The 15530-nt window shown below is 39.6% G+C and overlaps 1 protein-coding gene across 1 annotated transcript; it reads right to left on the reverse strand.

Moving 5' to 3' along the window:
* Positions 1 to 522: 522 nt before the first annotated feature.
* LOC122966855 (pyruvate dehydrogenase (acetyl-transferring) kinase isozyme 2, mitochondrial-like) lies at positions 523 to 11771 on the reverse strand. The gene is made up of 11 exons (XM_044331222.1): positions 11501 to 11771; positions 10199 to 10340; positions 7786 to 7857; positions 6610 to 6797; positions 6339 to 6428; positions 5360 to 5437; positions 5155 to 5231; positions 4638 to 4736; positions 2977 to 3087; positions 2765 to 2878; positions 523 to 2142 (listed from the first exon to the last, which is right to left on the reverse strand). The coding sequence occupies exons 1-11, from the start codon at positions 11628 to 11630 to the stop codon at positions 1999 to 2001; spliced, it is 1245 nt and encodes a 414-aa protein (XP_044187157.1). The 5' UTR covers positions 11631 to 11771; the 3' UTR covers positions 523 to 1998.
* Between the last annotated feature and the right edge of the window lie 3759 nt (positions 11772 to 15530).

Genomic DNA, 15530 nt, shown 5'->3' on the forward strand with positions numbered 1-15530 from the left:
ACAGACCACACACACACACACACACACACACACACAGACAAATGTACCCAGCATATTTAACCAAGGCAGGTTCATTGCAGGTTAGTTTGAACCAGTAGAGTTGATGACATCCCTGGTAGTTTTCAGTGTTTTCAAGTTGATCTCTTAAATTAAAATGTGCACACAAACACTGCATGATAACTGCAGTCCCAACAAATACAACCTGCATGCTGGCCAAAGTCCCTCTATTGACCCAGGTGAATTATTACTGTGAGCTATTCCAGGTCATCTACACAGACACACACACAATATTGTACATTTTTCGTTACATAACTCAGTGTCTGATTAATCCATGTTTGTCAAACGTCGAGGTTTATTGCATCAACCTGTACAGGTCATCGCCTGTGAGTCACACACACACATGCACACTATCAGTATGACTACCAGGAAACTGCTGCTGCAAGCTCTTTACCTGCAGAACTGAAGAACCAACACACACACACAATATATAAAACAACAATAATAATGCGGACAATAGTTAGATTATATTCAGGATATTTTATTTTCCAATATTTTTTTATAAAAAATAATGTCCTCTAAAATGAACAGTTCACCTCAAATATACAGTAAACACTGTGCCTGGGTCATACATATATGTGAATACACAATGAATCTCATCATACAGTATAACAGGCTGATTATTTTCATGCACAGTTTAATACACACGTTGCAGTTTTGACCCATCACAGGTCTTCAACAACAGCTAGGTTAATTAATGGATAACTCAATAATCCCTAATCTGTGTTCATTATCAGTAACCGAACAGGCAGCTCAACATCTGCTGTTTCTTCTGCATCTTGAACTGGCACTATGCAAGGGCACAAAACAGGAATTCAAGAAAGGCCATTTTGCCAACAAATACACGAGCCATTTTGTTCAACACATGAAAAACACCAAAAAAATTGCACAGTATTCTTACTGACCTATGCATTCTAAAAGCAAGCCAGTCGCACAAAGAAAAGAGGAAATGTTCTGTTTCTTGTAGCATAAAATTCAACTCATCATTCAACATGCGCAGGCACTTCATGTTTTTGAGGAAAATCTCCTACTAGCTGCTTGGCTGCAAAGCGCCTAAATAACTTGAATAAAAGGAATCAGCAATATGGGTGGCTAACTTTTAGGTGAAATGTGTTCTTCCATATGAGGTAAGAGCTGGAATAATATCAGACTGGAAGACACGTGTGATATATCTTGTTCTTGTTCTAGATTTACTGTAGCAAAACTTTTCAAACATACCATGGACTCCATTGGACGACAGTTTCATCAGATTTTTTTACTCCTGCTTGGAGAAATGAAAACCCTTTGATACATTCAGTCAGCTGTACTTCAACATTTTTGTCAGCTTGCTTATTACCTAGGACATATGACTCTTTGATAAGTTAGTAAGGACTTCAAAACAGACATTGACAAGGTTTGGCAAGTTTAAAGCAGTGCAACTGTTTACAAAATGAAACCATCTCTTCTCATCATGTAGGGCTGAAGGATTAATGCTTTTATGTTGAAATTGTATGAACTGATTAATTCCTGGTTTTTAAATCACAGTTGAATTATTTGTCAGAAAATTAGATATTTTCTTCAAATCGTTCAGCCCTACTATCAATTCAATTCATCTCTGCATCTTTCTCTCGTTCTCTTTCTGAATTTCCACCACTGCATCTTTGACTCTCCACCATCTTGACTCAGAATGTCAACTTCACTCTTCTCTTCATTTATGTATTCCCACACATAGAGAAGCAAGAAACACAGACAGAAGACATCCGCGCCAACTAAGGAAACTCCCAGACAATCAGGATGCTGATGCTTGGCCTTTTCTTTGATCTCCTTGGCCACTTTTGGTCACTTCAACACCCATCCACCACCGGGCTAACAGTTCTGGTCCCACAATGGCCGTCTTTACAGGACATTTTATGGTCAGCTTGTCAGTGTTTGTGTCACAAATCATGTCAGGTCAGGACCTGATCACTTAGCAGCGCGGTAGACAGCAAGATCCAGGGGCTCTTTGGAGGGAACGCACCAATCGTCGGCCTCCAAACTCAGCTTGTAGTGACGCAGAGCGGTCTTGTTAAAAACTGGCAGCCTCTCCACTGAGTCTGTAGACAACACCTGGGGAGACAGTGAATAGACTTTAATGCAAGTGTGATTCACCACATAGCTTTTTTTGTGCATGCATGTTCATTTGGACTTGAATCTTGGTCTAACTCATTCTAGACTTGGGCCCTGTTATTTATAAACTGACAGTAACAATGTTCAATATATGTGCCTGTATAATAGGCTATACAATAAAATAAAATCAGTTCACTTCTGTATTAAAAAGATGAGCAAGGTAAAGTAAATGAAATAAATCAATCAATAGACCAATGCAACATGGGTACAAATTGTTTACAACCAGACTGAGGACAATCTGTATCTATTAGTGCTACCTTTAGGGAGCATCTGGTACTCAATATGTAGACTCAATATAAAAAGAATAAAATATTTTCATCAGTGTCATTAAATCTTTTCAGCTTCCTTAAAAAGAACAACTGTTGATTTGCCTTTTAACATATAGCATCTGTATTTGTATCAAATTTAAGCTTCTCATATAGGACAGTGCTCAAATACTTTTATTGCTGCACTGAAAATCAATTAACATATCTTTGGTCTTATTTGGAGGAAAGACCGGTCACACCGATTAAATTCATCATATCCCACAATATGTTGGTGCATGTGCATGTGTGTAAATTACCTTCAGGTGTATGACAGCGTCCGTCCCAAAACCCTCCATGGAGTAGAGCTGCAAGTCTCCCTGGAAGTAGCGAGCGTAGAGACGAGTGATGGGCAGCCCATAGCCGAACCCAGCCTATACACACACACACACACACACACACACATATGTTAGCTCTTCTCATGATATGAATATCATGTTTGAATGTGTATGTTGGTGTGTGAGCTGCTCACCAGTGGGGCTCTGTGTTTGTCTCCTATAGAGGGTCTGGGAGCTGTGGAGTACAAGTAGCTAAACAGGCGTTCTGTCCTCCTGAAGGGAACACCACCTCCTCTGTCGCTCATCTGGAGATAGACAGAGATCACAGAGAGGTTAACACAGCAGTGAGGACTCAGCATCAATGATGAAGGCAAAACAAATACCACAAAAAAACTCTTGAATGATTATACGGGCCTGAAATCTCAGTTTAGAGATAAACCCTTTCCATTTTGTTACTTTTATTAGCATAAAGCATGCACTGGGTGACCTGTATGTGTGGAAGTTTTTCCATGCTGGTGTTTAGGGCAAAGGTCGCAGATATCAGCCAACGGTGCGCTGAATTAATCCTGTCTAAATATGGATCTATGGTGTGCCAGGAGCCAATGACGTAAATGAATGGGCTTGGTGTCTGGGCGGATTTGGATTGTTTGATGATAATGAGGGTTTATGAGGTTTATGTAACCCAATTAAGCAGCTGAACAGAGGTGAATCAAGGTTACAAGAACAATGGGGCAAAGGGTGAAAACACGTCATTTCAGAATGGGGACAAGAATACAACATTGTTTTACTCTTTCTTTCCATAGCTTTTTCTTTTTTTCATAATCGTCACATAACCACATACCTCAACATGGCTTTAGTAAAGGGGAGATTACTGTGCTTTTTGAGTAAAGACGTTTAAGTTGAACCAACTTGGTTTCTATTCTTGGTGTGGGAAATTGGGGCATTCAGATAACATATTTTTTGTTCTTTCAACCAGTGATGTACTAGAAAAAGTACTTAATGTTGTGTTGTGTATGGTTGCTGGCGCATTTTGGGATTTTAGAACCACTCCTGCCATCATGACGAAGAATGGTATTTGCTTGCCTTGCTCTCCTTTGCAACATAAACGCAACAAGAGATATCAAATATCCCTGATGTGACTTTTCAGTTGGGAACATACTGCTCTGTCCTTTGTCCTTCCTGTCTGGTTTGTAAGTTGTTTTCTCTCTAGTTTCCAATGCAGTAGGGCTGGAATCCATGAAATAAACCAGAGGTACAAAACATGCAAACAAAACATGTCCTGGACAACATATCCAGTTAATGCTTACTTAGAGGACAGGTTTACAATTTTTCAAGTGTGTCTTAAACAACAATCAGGCGTCCATGTGAACAGTGGAAGAGGTTTTCTTCACTGTCATCATTCCTCCTGTTCATATTGGCCTTCAAATGTGCTTTCAATGTAAGTGACGGGGGACAAAATCCACAGTGTGTCCACACAGTCCTTTAGTGCGAAAATGCATTTAAAAGTAGATGTGAAGCTTATATGAGGCTTCAGCAGTCTGAGTTAGTCATATCAAGTGGATATCTGCCACATTTACAGTCTTTTTAGCAGCAAATTCCCTCTTTGTGTTTCCTCAGACAAGTGTTTCCCTGTTGAGCTGTGGTGGAAGTATAGTAACAAAAAGAGGGACTACTTGATTTGACTCATTTGGACGACTGAAGCTTATGACATGAGAGTGGTATTGATCTTCTCAGCTCACGAAATGTCTACCTTTTTCTTTAAGAGTTGTCGTTTCTTTAAGTCCGACTTACACCAACCTGTACTGCCACATCAATCTCCCTCAGCATCACTCTCACTGACAGAGGAATCACTCACCTTGATTGACAGATCCTCTCCGCCGAGAGCGACCATGACTTTGATGGGTGGTAGGGTCCTACTGGCCTCGTGGTTTTCAATGGTTGCTCTCATGGCATTCTGCAGAGAGGACACAGGGAGGTTTATCAGCTGGTGGGTAGCCAATGGGATCAGTCCAAAACACTGCACACTCAGGTCGATAATGACATTTTATTTAAAGTCAGATGTCAGCTTCCAAGAAAGTTCAACTATTCATCAAAGGAGGGTCTAATACAGGAATATTATCAAATTGAATTGTTGGAAATATAGAATTCAGCGTTTGTGGAGTTTCACCCATATGAGAAAATAAAAGTCAGGATTTTTTGACCTCTGCTGCTTCAATTTCCAGCATTCTTTTAAAAGTATGTTAAATAAACTTTATGAAATTGCAATACTAAATCACTGGAGTGCTCCTTTAAGCCGTCAAGGAGGCTCCTACTGCTGTAAATAGTATATCATATACAGTATTTTTGTATGCAGATACAGTATCATTTATTACCTTAAAGAGTTCAAATAGCATGTGGTACAGGTGAGATGGGATGTATGAGATGTGGATAGGCTCTCTGATGCTGTTGGCTAAGGGAGGGGAGAAAAACAACAGTCAACGCTCTATACACACACATTATCCATCAATGAAAAAACTCTGTGTGTGTGTGTGTGTGTGTGTATGTGTATTTAGTCACAGTGTTTTGTGTGTTTCTCACCGTTCATCTGCCTCAGCTCCAGCTCAGGTGCTCCCAAGTAATACTGTTCACACAGCATCTTAGCACTCTCATAGGCATCTAGAGAGAGACAGACAGACAGAAAACTTTATTCTTTGCCCTGTTTGATAAAAGATAAAAGATAAGATGGACATGATAAAACAGATATAAAGATAAACAGATGTGATAAATACAAGGCTATCATCAGTATAAAAATTATGGTTGATAAGTGTGATGGATCACAACCAGCAGTTCTGAGTCTGTTCAAACACTGAAACTGAGCCAAACTGGATGAGCAGCCTGCCAGTTCTGCACCAGTTATTGACCTGCGTCATCTCATGATGCAACGAGCTTTTTCATTTATCAGAGATCCACTATGTGATACAGTGAAATATAAGAGACGGTTAACTATGAACTGATACTGTGAATGAATTATTGATTTTTTTGTCATGACTGTAAGGATATAAAGTTCTTGCTTGACTGAATGCTGTATTAGAAGTATTTAAATGTACTCAATATTCAAGGTTTGCTGTTTTGTATTAACAAGAAGTAACAGACATCATATCATGGCTGGATTAACCCACTATGGCCCTGAGGTGAAAATTAGGAGTTAAGCCCCCTGGTCCTAAATCAAATTTAAATCAAATTCAATTAGGAATATACTGTATACCATTATTAAAAATTTGGTGATTCTTCCTGCACTGTATATCAAGTACAAGGTAAGGATGGTCCTGTATTATTAGCTCATCTTTTGCCTGGTCTTGAAGCCGGGCCCTGTGTCAAAATCTAGATTAAGACCTGTATTGTTTGACTTAATATTGTGCTCACATTGTACGTAATACACAGTAAATAGATAAGAAATCATGGATGAAAGGTTAGTGATTATAATGTGTAACTGCCAGTTTCAGCTCATAAACTGTACCAGTCTAAACCTAATTACCACTGGTCAAAACCACCTCTGACAGCCTCTCTGTCCCCTTACCTCGTGCAACCTCTGTTACGTCACACATGGAGTCAATACAGCCAATGGTGTTGGGATGGGCGGGGTTTGTGTTGCCGTTGAAGACAAGAGCTGCAAGAAAGTAGCGAAAGAGAAAATTACTTATTACTCCTACTACTAGCAGTGGTTCATAAAATGTAGTATTAGTGGTTCATGAGCTTTTTATTTATATAATCTGGCTGTGCGTTCACTGATTTTTGGTCATGTGGTCAGGTGTGGTTGCAGGCTGGTATGTGTGTGTGTGGCAGCTCACTATGCTGGTTGATGAGCATGCGGATGGAGATGCGGCTGGTGTAGAAGCGGTCCAGGAAGTACTGGATATTGTGGTCAGTGACAGCGTCCTGCTGGCCATAGGCCTCTTTGTATTCAATGACTCCCTGAGCCAGGGTGGGGACCACCTCGTTGTGTCGGTTCCTGATGGACTCCAAGACGTCCACAAACCTGGGATGATGAGCGGAGGAGGGAGTGGAAGGCAAAATCAAAATCCAGAATAGAATTAAAAATCCTTCTCCTCAAATACAAATCCCTTAATGGTCAGGCACCATCATGTCTTAAAGAGCTCATAGTACCCTGTTACTCCACTAGACCACTACGCTCCCAGAATGCAGGCTTACTTGTGGTTCTTAGAGTCTCTAAGAATAGAATGGGAGGCAGAGCCTTCAGCTATCAGGCTCCTCTCCTGTGCAACTATCTTCCAGATTCAATCTGGGGGGTTCCAGATTCAGTCTAAAACTTTGCTTTTTGATAAAGCTTATAGTTAGGGCTGGCCAGGCTTTCCTTGGACCAGCCCTTAGTTATGCTGCTATAGGCCTAGACTGCTGGGGGACTTCCCATGATGCACTGCACTCCTTTCTCCTCATCCTCTCCATCTGTACACATTCATGTCCCATTAATGCATGTTACTAACTTTCCTTCTTCCCTGGAGTTTTGTGCTTTCTTGTCTAACAGGAGACCTTTGGCTATAGACCTGAACTGCTGTCCAGCTTGATGCCCACCGCTGCCACTATTATTATCAGTCAAATTCCTGTTAGTATAATTATCGTTATTGTTATTATGCTTCTCTGTCTGTCTCTCTCTCTGCCCTCTCCCCCTCCTTCTTTCTCTCTCAACCCAACTGGTCAAGGCAGATGGACGCCCAACCAGAGCCCGGTTCTGCTTGAGGTTTCTTCCAGTTAAAGGGGAGATTTTCCTTGCTGCTATTGCCAAGTGCTGCTCATGGGGGAATTGTTGGGTCTCTGTATAGTAAAGAGTACGATCTAGACCTGCTCAATGTGAAAAGTGCCCTGAGATAACTTCTGTTGTGATTTGGCACTATATAAATAAAATGGATTTGACTTGACTTGAACAGAGGTTAGGTGAGAGAGGAAGCAGACAGTGAAAGTCAAGTTATCCTATCCTGTTTTTTTGATGATATGTGTGTTACACTCACATCTCCAGGATTCCCTGGTCATCTGGGTTCTTGTCCAGAAACTCCAGGATCTCCACCAGGCTCTGGATGTACCTGAGAGAACACAAACATTGGACTGTCAGTGACCAGCATTTAGCTAGAATACCGTGGACACACACATCCACCCTGCTGCAGCCTGTGTTATTGGTACATTTTACTGGGTGAGTGAGATAGAAAAACAGAGAGAGAGAAGGAGGAGGAGGAGGCAAAGAGAGGAGGAAAATGTAAACACCGCCATCTATCTTCAGTCCTCACGTGTCATATACGTATATGTGTGTGTGTGTGTGTGTGTGTGTGTGTTACTAACTTGTGTGTTGTTGCTATTCAAAGGAAATAACTGCAACGTGACTTTGGTTTCCTGGTTTCCTGACGCTGCAGATCATGAGCAGCAGCGTCTCAATCAGTTAGTTCAGTTTGCTGTTTCTTATTAAAGTCTAACTAACATTCAGCTGCATGTTTTTTTTTCTGTTATACACACAGATCTGCTGCAAATTACATGTCTAGTGCTCACTGTTGAGAACAAATCACTACCCCGAAGAGAGAAATGTATATTTAATCTATTTTTCTTTCATGATGTCACCCTCTGTCTACAGATAAATCATACATTAGAGCTTAAAAATATGAATGCTTGTTTACACTTTTTTTTGCCTTCATCAGGGTGGTGTCTGAAGTTGTTTTCTGGTTTATGTGCACAACTTATCAATTAATCATGTGACATTACACCATGAATACTACTGTAGGTATACAGTTCAAAACAATTCATTCATTTTAAAAATGTTAGATTTGAGTAAACTCTAAAATGGAGATTCATCCTTTTCCCTTTTGAGAGAGTGAGATAAAATAGAGCACATGAAGTTTCTTCCACCCCAACAGGGCAAGCTTTGATCCCTCAGTCTGTCTCAGTTCCCATCCTGGAAATCAGCCATGTTTAGGGAATCAGACCTGTGTCATCTGACTGAGATGAGACAGTCACACGTTTCCAGAAACTTCATCAACAGATGGGGTCAGCACTGCTAAACATATAGTATATTAAATTTCAGTCTGTGAACCTTTAAGCTGCTATTTCGGAAAACTAAACCTCTGTGTCAAGTAAGTCCCATGACTTGATAAACATAAACATCATTCTGCAGACTGTCTCTGTTGAAATGTGTCTTCTCATTCACTGACAGCTAGACCCGATCTTATTTTTTTCTTCCCAAAAGAGAAGAAATCTGTGTGTGTGTGTGTGTGTGGAAAAAAACATTTCCTGTGAGCGATTCCTAGAAAGTTCCCAGAAAAACCACGGCATGATGTCAGGATTTTGAAAAACAGAGACAGCTGCCCAAGTGTTTGTTATTCACTACATCTATATTTCAATATATGCATTAGGAATCTAATACTTAATACTGCAGGGTCAAAGACCTAGAAAAACCTTTCTCAACATTACTTTGTGTGCGAGCATCCTCAAACTTCCCAAGATCAGCAAAACTACAACCAACAATCTCAATGACATGAGATGGAACAAGAGATGAATTAGCCTCAAAACACTGAAGCTAAATGAAATCAGAACTGGGTTTGAAGAATGACAAGAGTTCAACAGTTCATCACCAAAACACTTAATTAAGAATTTTCTAACTTTTTCTAATCTCAAGGGTCAATTCTGTAAAAGTGTCTCATTTAAAGTGCATTTAATGAAAAGAGTACAATCTTTCAATAACTTTCATAGTTACACTGTTTTATTATGAATGACGTCGGAAGGCTGATTTTGTTTATTACTTGTGTCACTAGCAGCTGCTGTTCTGAACACGCTGTTCCCTTCAGCTGCCAACAACAAGCGGGCGGGGCGAGGGGAAAGAAGACGAAGAAAGGTGGGGTTAGAGGGGGAACTGGGACAAAGTTCAGCCGCTCTCCCTCCTCCTCTTCCTCCCCACACCCTCACCCCGTTCTGTAAAGGAATCTCTGTTTGTATCTGGAACTACAGTGCACCACTGGCCTGCTATTCATAGCAGTGAGATTGGAAAGCTTGCAACTGTGAAAATGAGGAAGTACACTTGTGTTTTGAAAGAGTTTTGAATGTGTTTCACAAGTCTGAGGGGTCAGAGTAATGTCAGTACATAAACAGGAAAGCATGCACTTTGTATTTTTTAGTCTTGTCACTTCTACATTTTTAAATCAGTTGTTTTATTGTCATTTAGTGCATTTTTGAGGATACATTGTACTCAGCTCCTTTTGGAAGAGACTGTAAGTAACAGTATATTTATCCCTATCAGTCCCAGAAATGAAGTGTAAGATGACAGTATTATTTGAGGTCAGTCAGTAAACAAGTCAATAAATCAGTCCCCAATCAATCAGATAATCAGATAATCAATAAGTCAATTATTCAGTGTGTATTAATTATTCCATCTCTGTCTCTCACCAGCTCTGGACCAGCTGGACCGAGGGCGTGGCCAGCAGCCGGTCTGGCAGCAGGTTGATCTCCTTCATGATGTTGGACAAACGGACAGGAAGCTCCTGACGCAGGAAGACAAATGATGTGCGTTCACAGGCATTGGTCGAACCTGGAGAGCAGAACAGGATAGGATTACAATTTAATTTAAAATATTATGAATTAAAACCCAAAACAAGACATGACACACATTATTGGTTGGTTTGACAAATTGAGTTTGACCTTGAGTTAAGAATATTTTCTTAAGGCCAAGAATGAGCTTTCACACTCAGATAATAACTAACTGAATGATGAGGAAAAAAATGTGGATTATTAGAACAAAACTAAGGGACTGTACAAAAATGATTGGCAAAAAATGACCCCACAACATGTCAAATTATATAACAGTGGTAAACTGGTACAACTTAATATCTTAATGGAACTTCTAATGAGTGCCACCAAAGTAGTTGTCATTAATCCTTGATACATAGACGGAAATGTCCTTTGCATTTGGCAAAGTGTACCTTTATGTGCCATACAACAAGTGAAAGTTGTATTTTTGATTAAGCTATTTCTGTAACTGTTGACAATATTGCAAAGGAATAAAATACAAATCTGGAACGTGAAAAAAATAAAAGTCCCTCCCCTGCTCTCCCAAACGGTCACCTTCAGCTTAAAGAAAAATGACAATACTCTACCCCTTTTCTAACCCCTGCCACCCTCTAATAATTTTTATACAGCCCCTAACAAAAGTCATTCATTCATTAATTAGCAGCAGCAATGTCAGTGAAAGCACAGCAGGCTGCTGGCATGTCATGAACTGCTTGTTGTCCTTCAGTGATGAGCTGAGATGGTGAAATCAAACCTATGAGACAAGTTAGCAGACATTTTATAACAGGACTGTTCCTCCTTTGTCTCAGCACCTTTCCTACTGATAACCTGATGCTTGAGTCACTGTACTGAGACAAAATCCAGGGCTTTTTTGCTTTTAGACTAACTCTACTCTTTTATGTTTGAAATATCAGTGGAGCTCCTGGTTTCTGGGGCTTTTAAAGATGCACTTAAAACATAAATACATAAATTTTGAGATATTATAAATTATGTTGATTTCTTATACAAAAAAATAAAAATAAACGCAAATCAGCAGTAGAATAAATAAACAATGTGACGTTTCGGTACCATGCAAATGTCTGACAGAAGACTGTCTCTTACTGTTTTCTATACAAGCATTTTGAATAAAGAGCATTCAGGATCTGCATTCACTCTGTACACTGTGTATTAGGGATGACTCACCGAAATCCAAGAATTGCTTCATAGACAGAGGAGAGGGAGAGAACTTGGAGAAATGGTCGATGTGTTTTGGCACGTTGGCCAGTGCTGCAGCCTTCACCAGAGACTGAACAAACTTCATTTTGCTAGTCATTCTCAAAAGTGAAATTACGCAATTATAAATAGAACATGCAAATTAAATATATTTTTAAAAATCCTTCAGTGGGAAACGATTTTAATGCAGTTGGTGGAAGCGAATATTCCGAGAGATGCTGGCGTTTACAGTCTGCAGCTCCTCGCATGAGACTCTTCCTTAATAGACTCCCCCAGCCAATGAGAGAGCGCGGTGGGCGGGAGCCAGCAAATCGGATTCTAGGAATCCCACCTACTTGAACTGTAAGAAGATAGTAAACAAGGAGGCGTGTGCGGGGGTGTGTACGTGTGTGTGTGTGTGTGTGTGTTCGTGTTACATAAAGTTTCCTCCCTCTGATAAACAGCCAGGATGGAAAAGTGTCACTTTGTCTGCTGTCATCACAGTAACACAATCTGAAAAGCTACCATCACTGTTCAAGTAGAGAGTTGCAAAATTTAAAAGATTAAAAAATTATATAGTAATTATAATGTTTCATCATCTGGGAGGGTTGTGTGACTTCCTCCAGGGTCTTCCATGGCAAAATGGCCTAATGGTGGAAAAAGTGCTCTATACTTAAATACAAGTATATATACAAATACTCCTTTACAAGTGAAAGTCCTTCTTTCAAAATGTTACTTAAGTCAAAGTATGTAAGTATTATAAACAATGTGCTTCAAGTATCAAAGCTAAAAGTACTCACTGTGCAGAATGGCTCCTTTTAAAGTGTTATATTGTTATATGCACAGTATTATATTATTGTATTATATAATGAATGAATTAACATGCAAGCAGCAATTCATTGTGGTAGCTGGTTGTTTAATCTTTAATACCACGTCTTATTTTATGAGCTGATTACATGTTTTGTGGATGAAATCTGAATCTAATCTAAAATCTTAACTCAGCAAGCACTTTATGAGGTATACCTGTGCAATCTAATGCAATCCATAACAACTGCTCTGCCATAAATTCTACTTTTATGAAGCTTGTACATTTTCAGTTTTTGTTGACATTGTCAGAAAGATGATAATTCTATTTAATGTTTATGAATGAGGTTGTAGTGGGTGGTGGTGGTGGTGTACTGTGTTACGCCCCACCCTTAGTCGACCCTATAGGGCAACAACACTCCACCATTTACCCAAAGTAAAACTCTACCATCTTTTGAAATACCTCAACCATGGGAAGAAATAAACAACAGTCAAAGATAACAGAAACTCTAAATAAAATCCCAGGCTGAGAGGCAGCAAGAGCAGCAGTCCACAAATAAGAAGCCTCTTTCTGCAACCGGAACCTGAAGCATTTAACCCTTCCTCCCTGGCCAGGTGCACCTTATTGTGGGCTGGTTATGTGGAGGAGATCTGGGTGGAGCAATAGACAGGAGAGGAGAAGGACAAAAAGCACAAGCAACACATACAGCAATAACAACTGGAGTGAATTATATTGAAAAGCGTTCCTAATATTTTTCCCCCTTCATGTATGTTCATGGGGTGGACAAAAAGTAGGAACAGTTTTCAGTATAATGCACTCCACTAAGACCTCAGTAATAAACATAAAGTAGAACTAAAACTAAAATGTATAAGCTTTGTAAAAGTATCATTTATGGCAGAGCTGTTGTATTGGATTGCATTAGATTGCACACATTAGATTGACCACATTGACTTTGTTTATCTGCCAGTCAGAGCAGTAATCTGTAGGAAAATAGTATATCACACTACATGTCCCAGTGTACCAACGCAACATTAAGAGTAACGTCACTCTCTCCTACGCACACACATATTTATAGTGACTATGTTACAGCAGGGAGAGGCAGAACACTCTGTTTCGCCAATAACAAGGTCAAATATAGGAGAGAGAAACAGCAACATAGTCACACCGCAGTGATTATATCACTATTTTCGTCAGCGCAGTGTACTTATGCGAGAGAGAACATCTGACAGATAAGTGAAACCAAAGAGGCAGGGGTCTCACGAGTATGAAAGTCACACTCACAGCTGTGGAAAGCATTAAGGGGGAGGATATTAATAGTCATGTAAACTGTGGAACGCACAGGAAACTGTCCACCATAACCAGGAAACATTTATTCCCATGGATATAGAGGTACATCTTCATTCAGCTGTTTAGTTATATTGTTTCCATGTCAATACAATGTTCCCAAACACTAATATATTGTAAAAAAATAGATGGTACGTCCCAATCAAAGATAAGACAAAAAGTCCAAAAACTGAAAACAGATTTGTGTATCAGAACTTTGTTTTTTCTTCTTTCCTCTCCCATTAATCATCTCACAACCTCTCAGATATCTCCCTTTGGAGGGGCCCGACCCCTAGGTTGGGAACCACTGGACTAAACTAGCTAACTGTATATAAAGTAGTTGAAAGTAGCTCCACCTCCAGCAGCTACAACAGTAACATGCTGCTCTAACACTGATGCTTCACTATTAATAATCTAATGATGTCATATATAATAATATATCAGTCAGAGGGACCAAACCACTACTTTTACTGCAATACTTTAACTACATTTTGCTGCAAATACTTACAGTGGGGTCCAAAAGTCTGTGACCACTTTCCCATTCAAGTTAATGGGATCTGGGTACTTCTTCCACCACTGATCAGAGACAATGAGCTTAATTATATGTCTACTTGCAAACTGGAACAGCTTTAGAGAAGATGTGGGCCTACAATCTCATACAGGAGTGCAGCAATAGGTAGTTTCTAAAAGAGCATATTTTTCCCAAATTAATAGCCTCTTAACATACACTATCTGGACTCTGTGTATTTTGTGGTACAATTATAGCAAGAACACTTCTGGTCATTTGGACTGTACTTGGCTGGATGCAGACTTTAAAGTGGAACAGCACTTGGGCCGTGACTGATGACACTTCACAAGTCCACGAGAACAAAAGTACAGATGAGAACACAGACTGAGAAAGGCCTAGAATGTAAAGCAAAAGGAATAAGGCAACACTTTGGAAAATACACTTATTTTTTTCCCAAGAGATAAGATCAATATCAAAGTTCAAGGTTTGATTTATTCATCTATAAAAACATGGAAATTACAGTGTTCCAATCTTAATCACCCAATGCTGATTACCAAAACAAAGACAATCCATGAAATAAAACCATAGAAAAAAAAGAGGCTCTGTATCCTCCATGTGCTGTACGCCAACATGTGCCACTGTCTCACAAAAGTAAGTCACGCATCTGTTCTTAACTTTTAAGGTACAAAAAAATCTGACGTACCCTCCGGAATTTGACGGTCTACTGTGATACCTCTTTTGAAAAGAACTCAAGCATAAACTTATCAGACACCAGAGGGTAAGTTTTTGTTCTTGTATGCCTTACTAACACTGTCTTCTTGCTTAAAAAAATGGTATCTATGTTACTTCCTTTTTACTGTCACAAAGTACTCTTAGGGCTTCTAGGCCTTGGCATCAGTAAAGTACCTACAAACAGTGCACATGACAGTGTTTTTTGGCCATCTTTAGATTAGAGAAGTGCTCAAGGACTCAGGTCCCATATGTGTCAATGCACCAGCACATACTGAAGCACCATTGTGTGAAAAACAGAACTGAATTGTGTCTCATTCTGACTTATGCTTCTGAAATGTAAGTTCGTTCATTGTATATAACAAAACATGGTCCATAAATGTGCACTTGCCTGTTCAATAGTTCTTGTGTTTTTAATTTTGGAGGGTTTTTTTGTTTTTAGTCATAATGGTAGGCTGGACTGTCCAGTTTGCAATTGCAAAAACTTAGTATGACTGGATAAACACCTTGAAAATGTTCACAAGGAAATCAAGGTTGGTATCTTTTTATAGTTAAAAACTGACGATATGGAAGTAGATAGCAAATGTATGTTTTAGTGCTGTGCTTAAAATTATTGTCCTGAAATGTTCAGGCTATTCCAGAGATTGCTACAGTGA

This window comes from Thunnus albacares, chromosome 17, assembly GCF_914725855.1.
Source record: "Thunnus albacares chromosome 17, fThuAlb1.1, whole genome shotgun sequence".
NCBI lineage: Eukaryota > Metazoa > Chordata > Actinopteri > Scombriformes > Scombridae > Thunnus > Thunnus albacares.

Coding starts and splice junctions, on each gene's coding strand:
- LOC122966855 (XM_044331222.1), bottom strand. CDS start 11,630: ATGACTAGCAAAATGAAGTTTGTTCAGTCTCTGGTGAAGGCTGCAGCA. Junction 10,341..11,500: donor GAAGCAATTCTTGGATTTCG/GTGAGTCATCCC, acceptor TCTGCTCTCCAG/GTTCGACCAATGCCTGTGAA. Junction 5,438..6,338: donor CGTAACAGAGGTTGCACGAG/GTAAGGGGACAG, acceptor GTCTCTCTCTAG/ATGCCTATGAGAGTGCTAAG.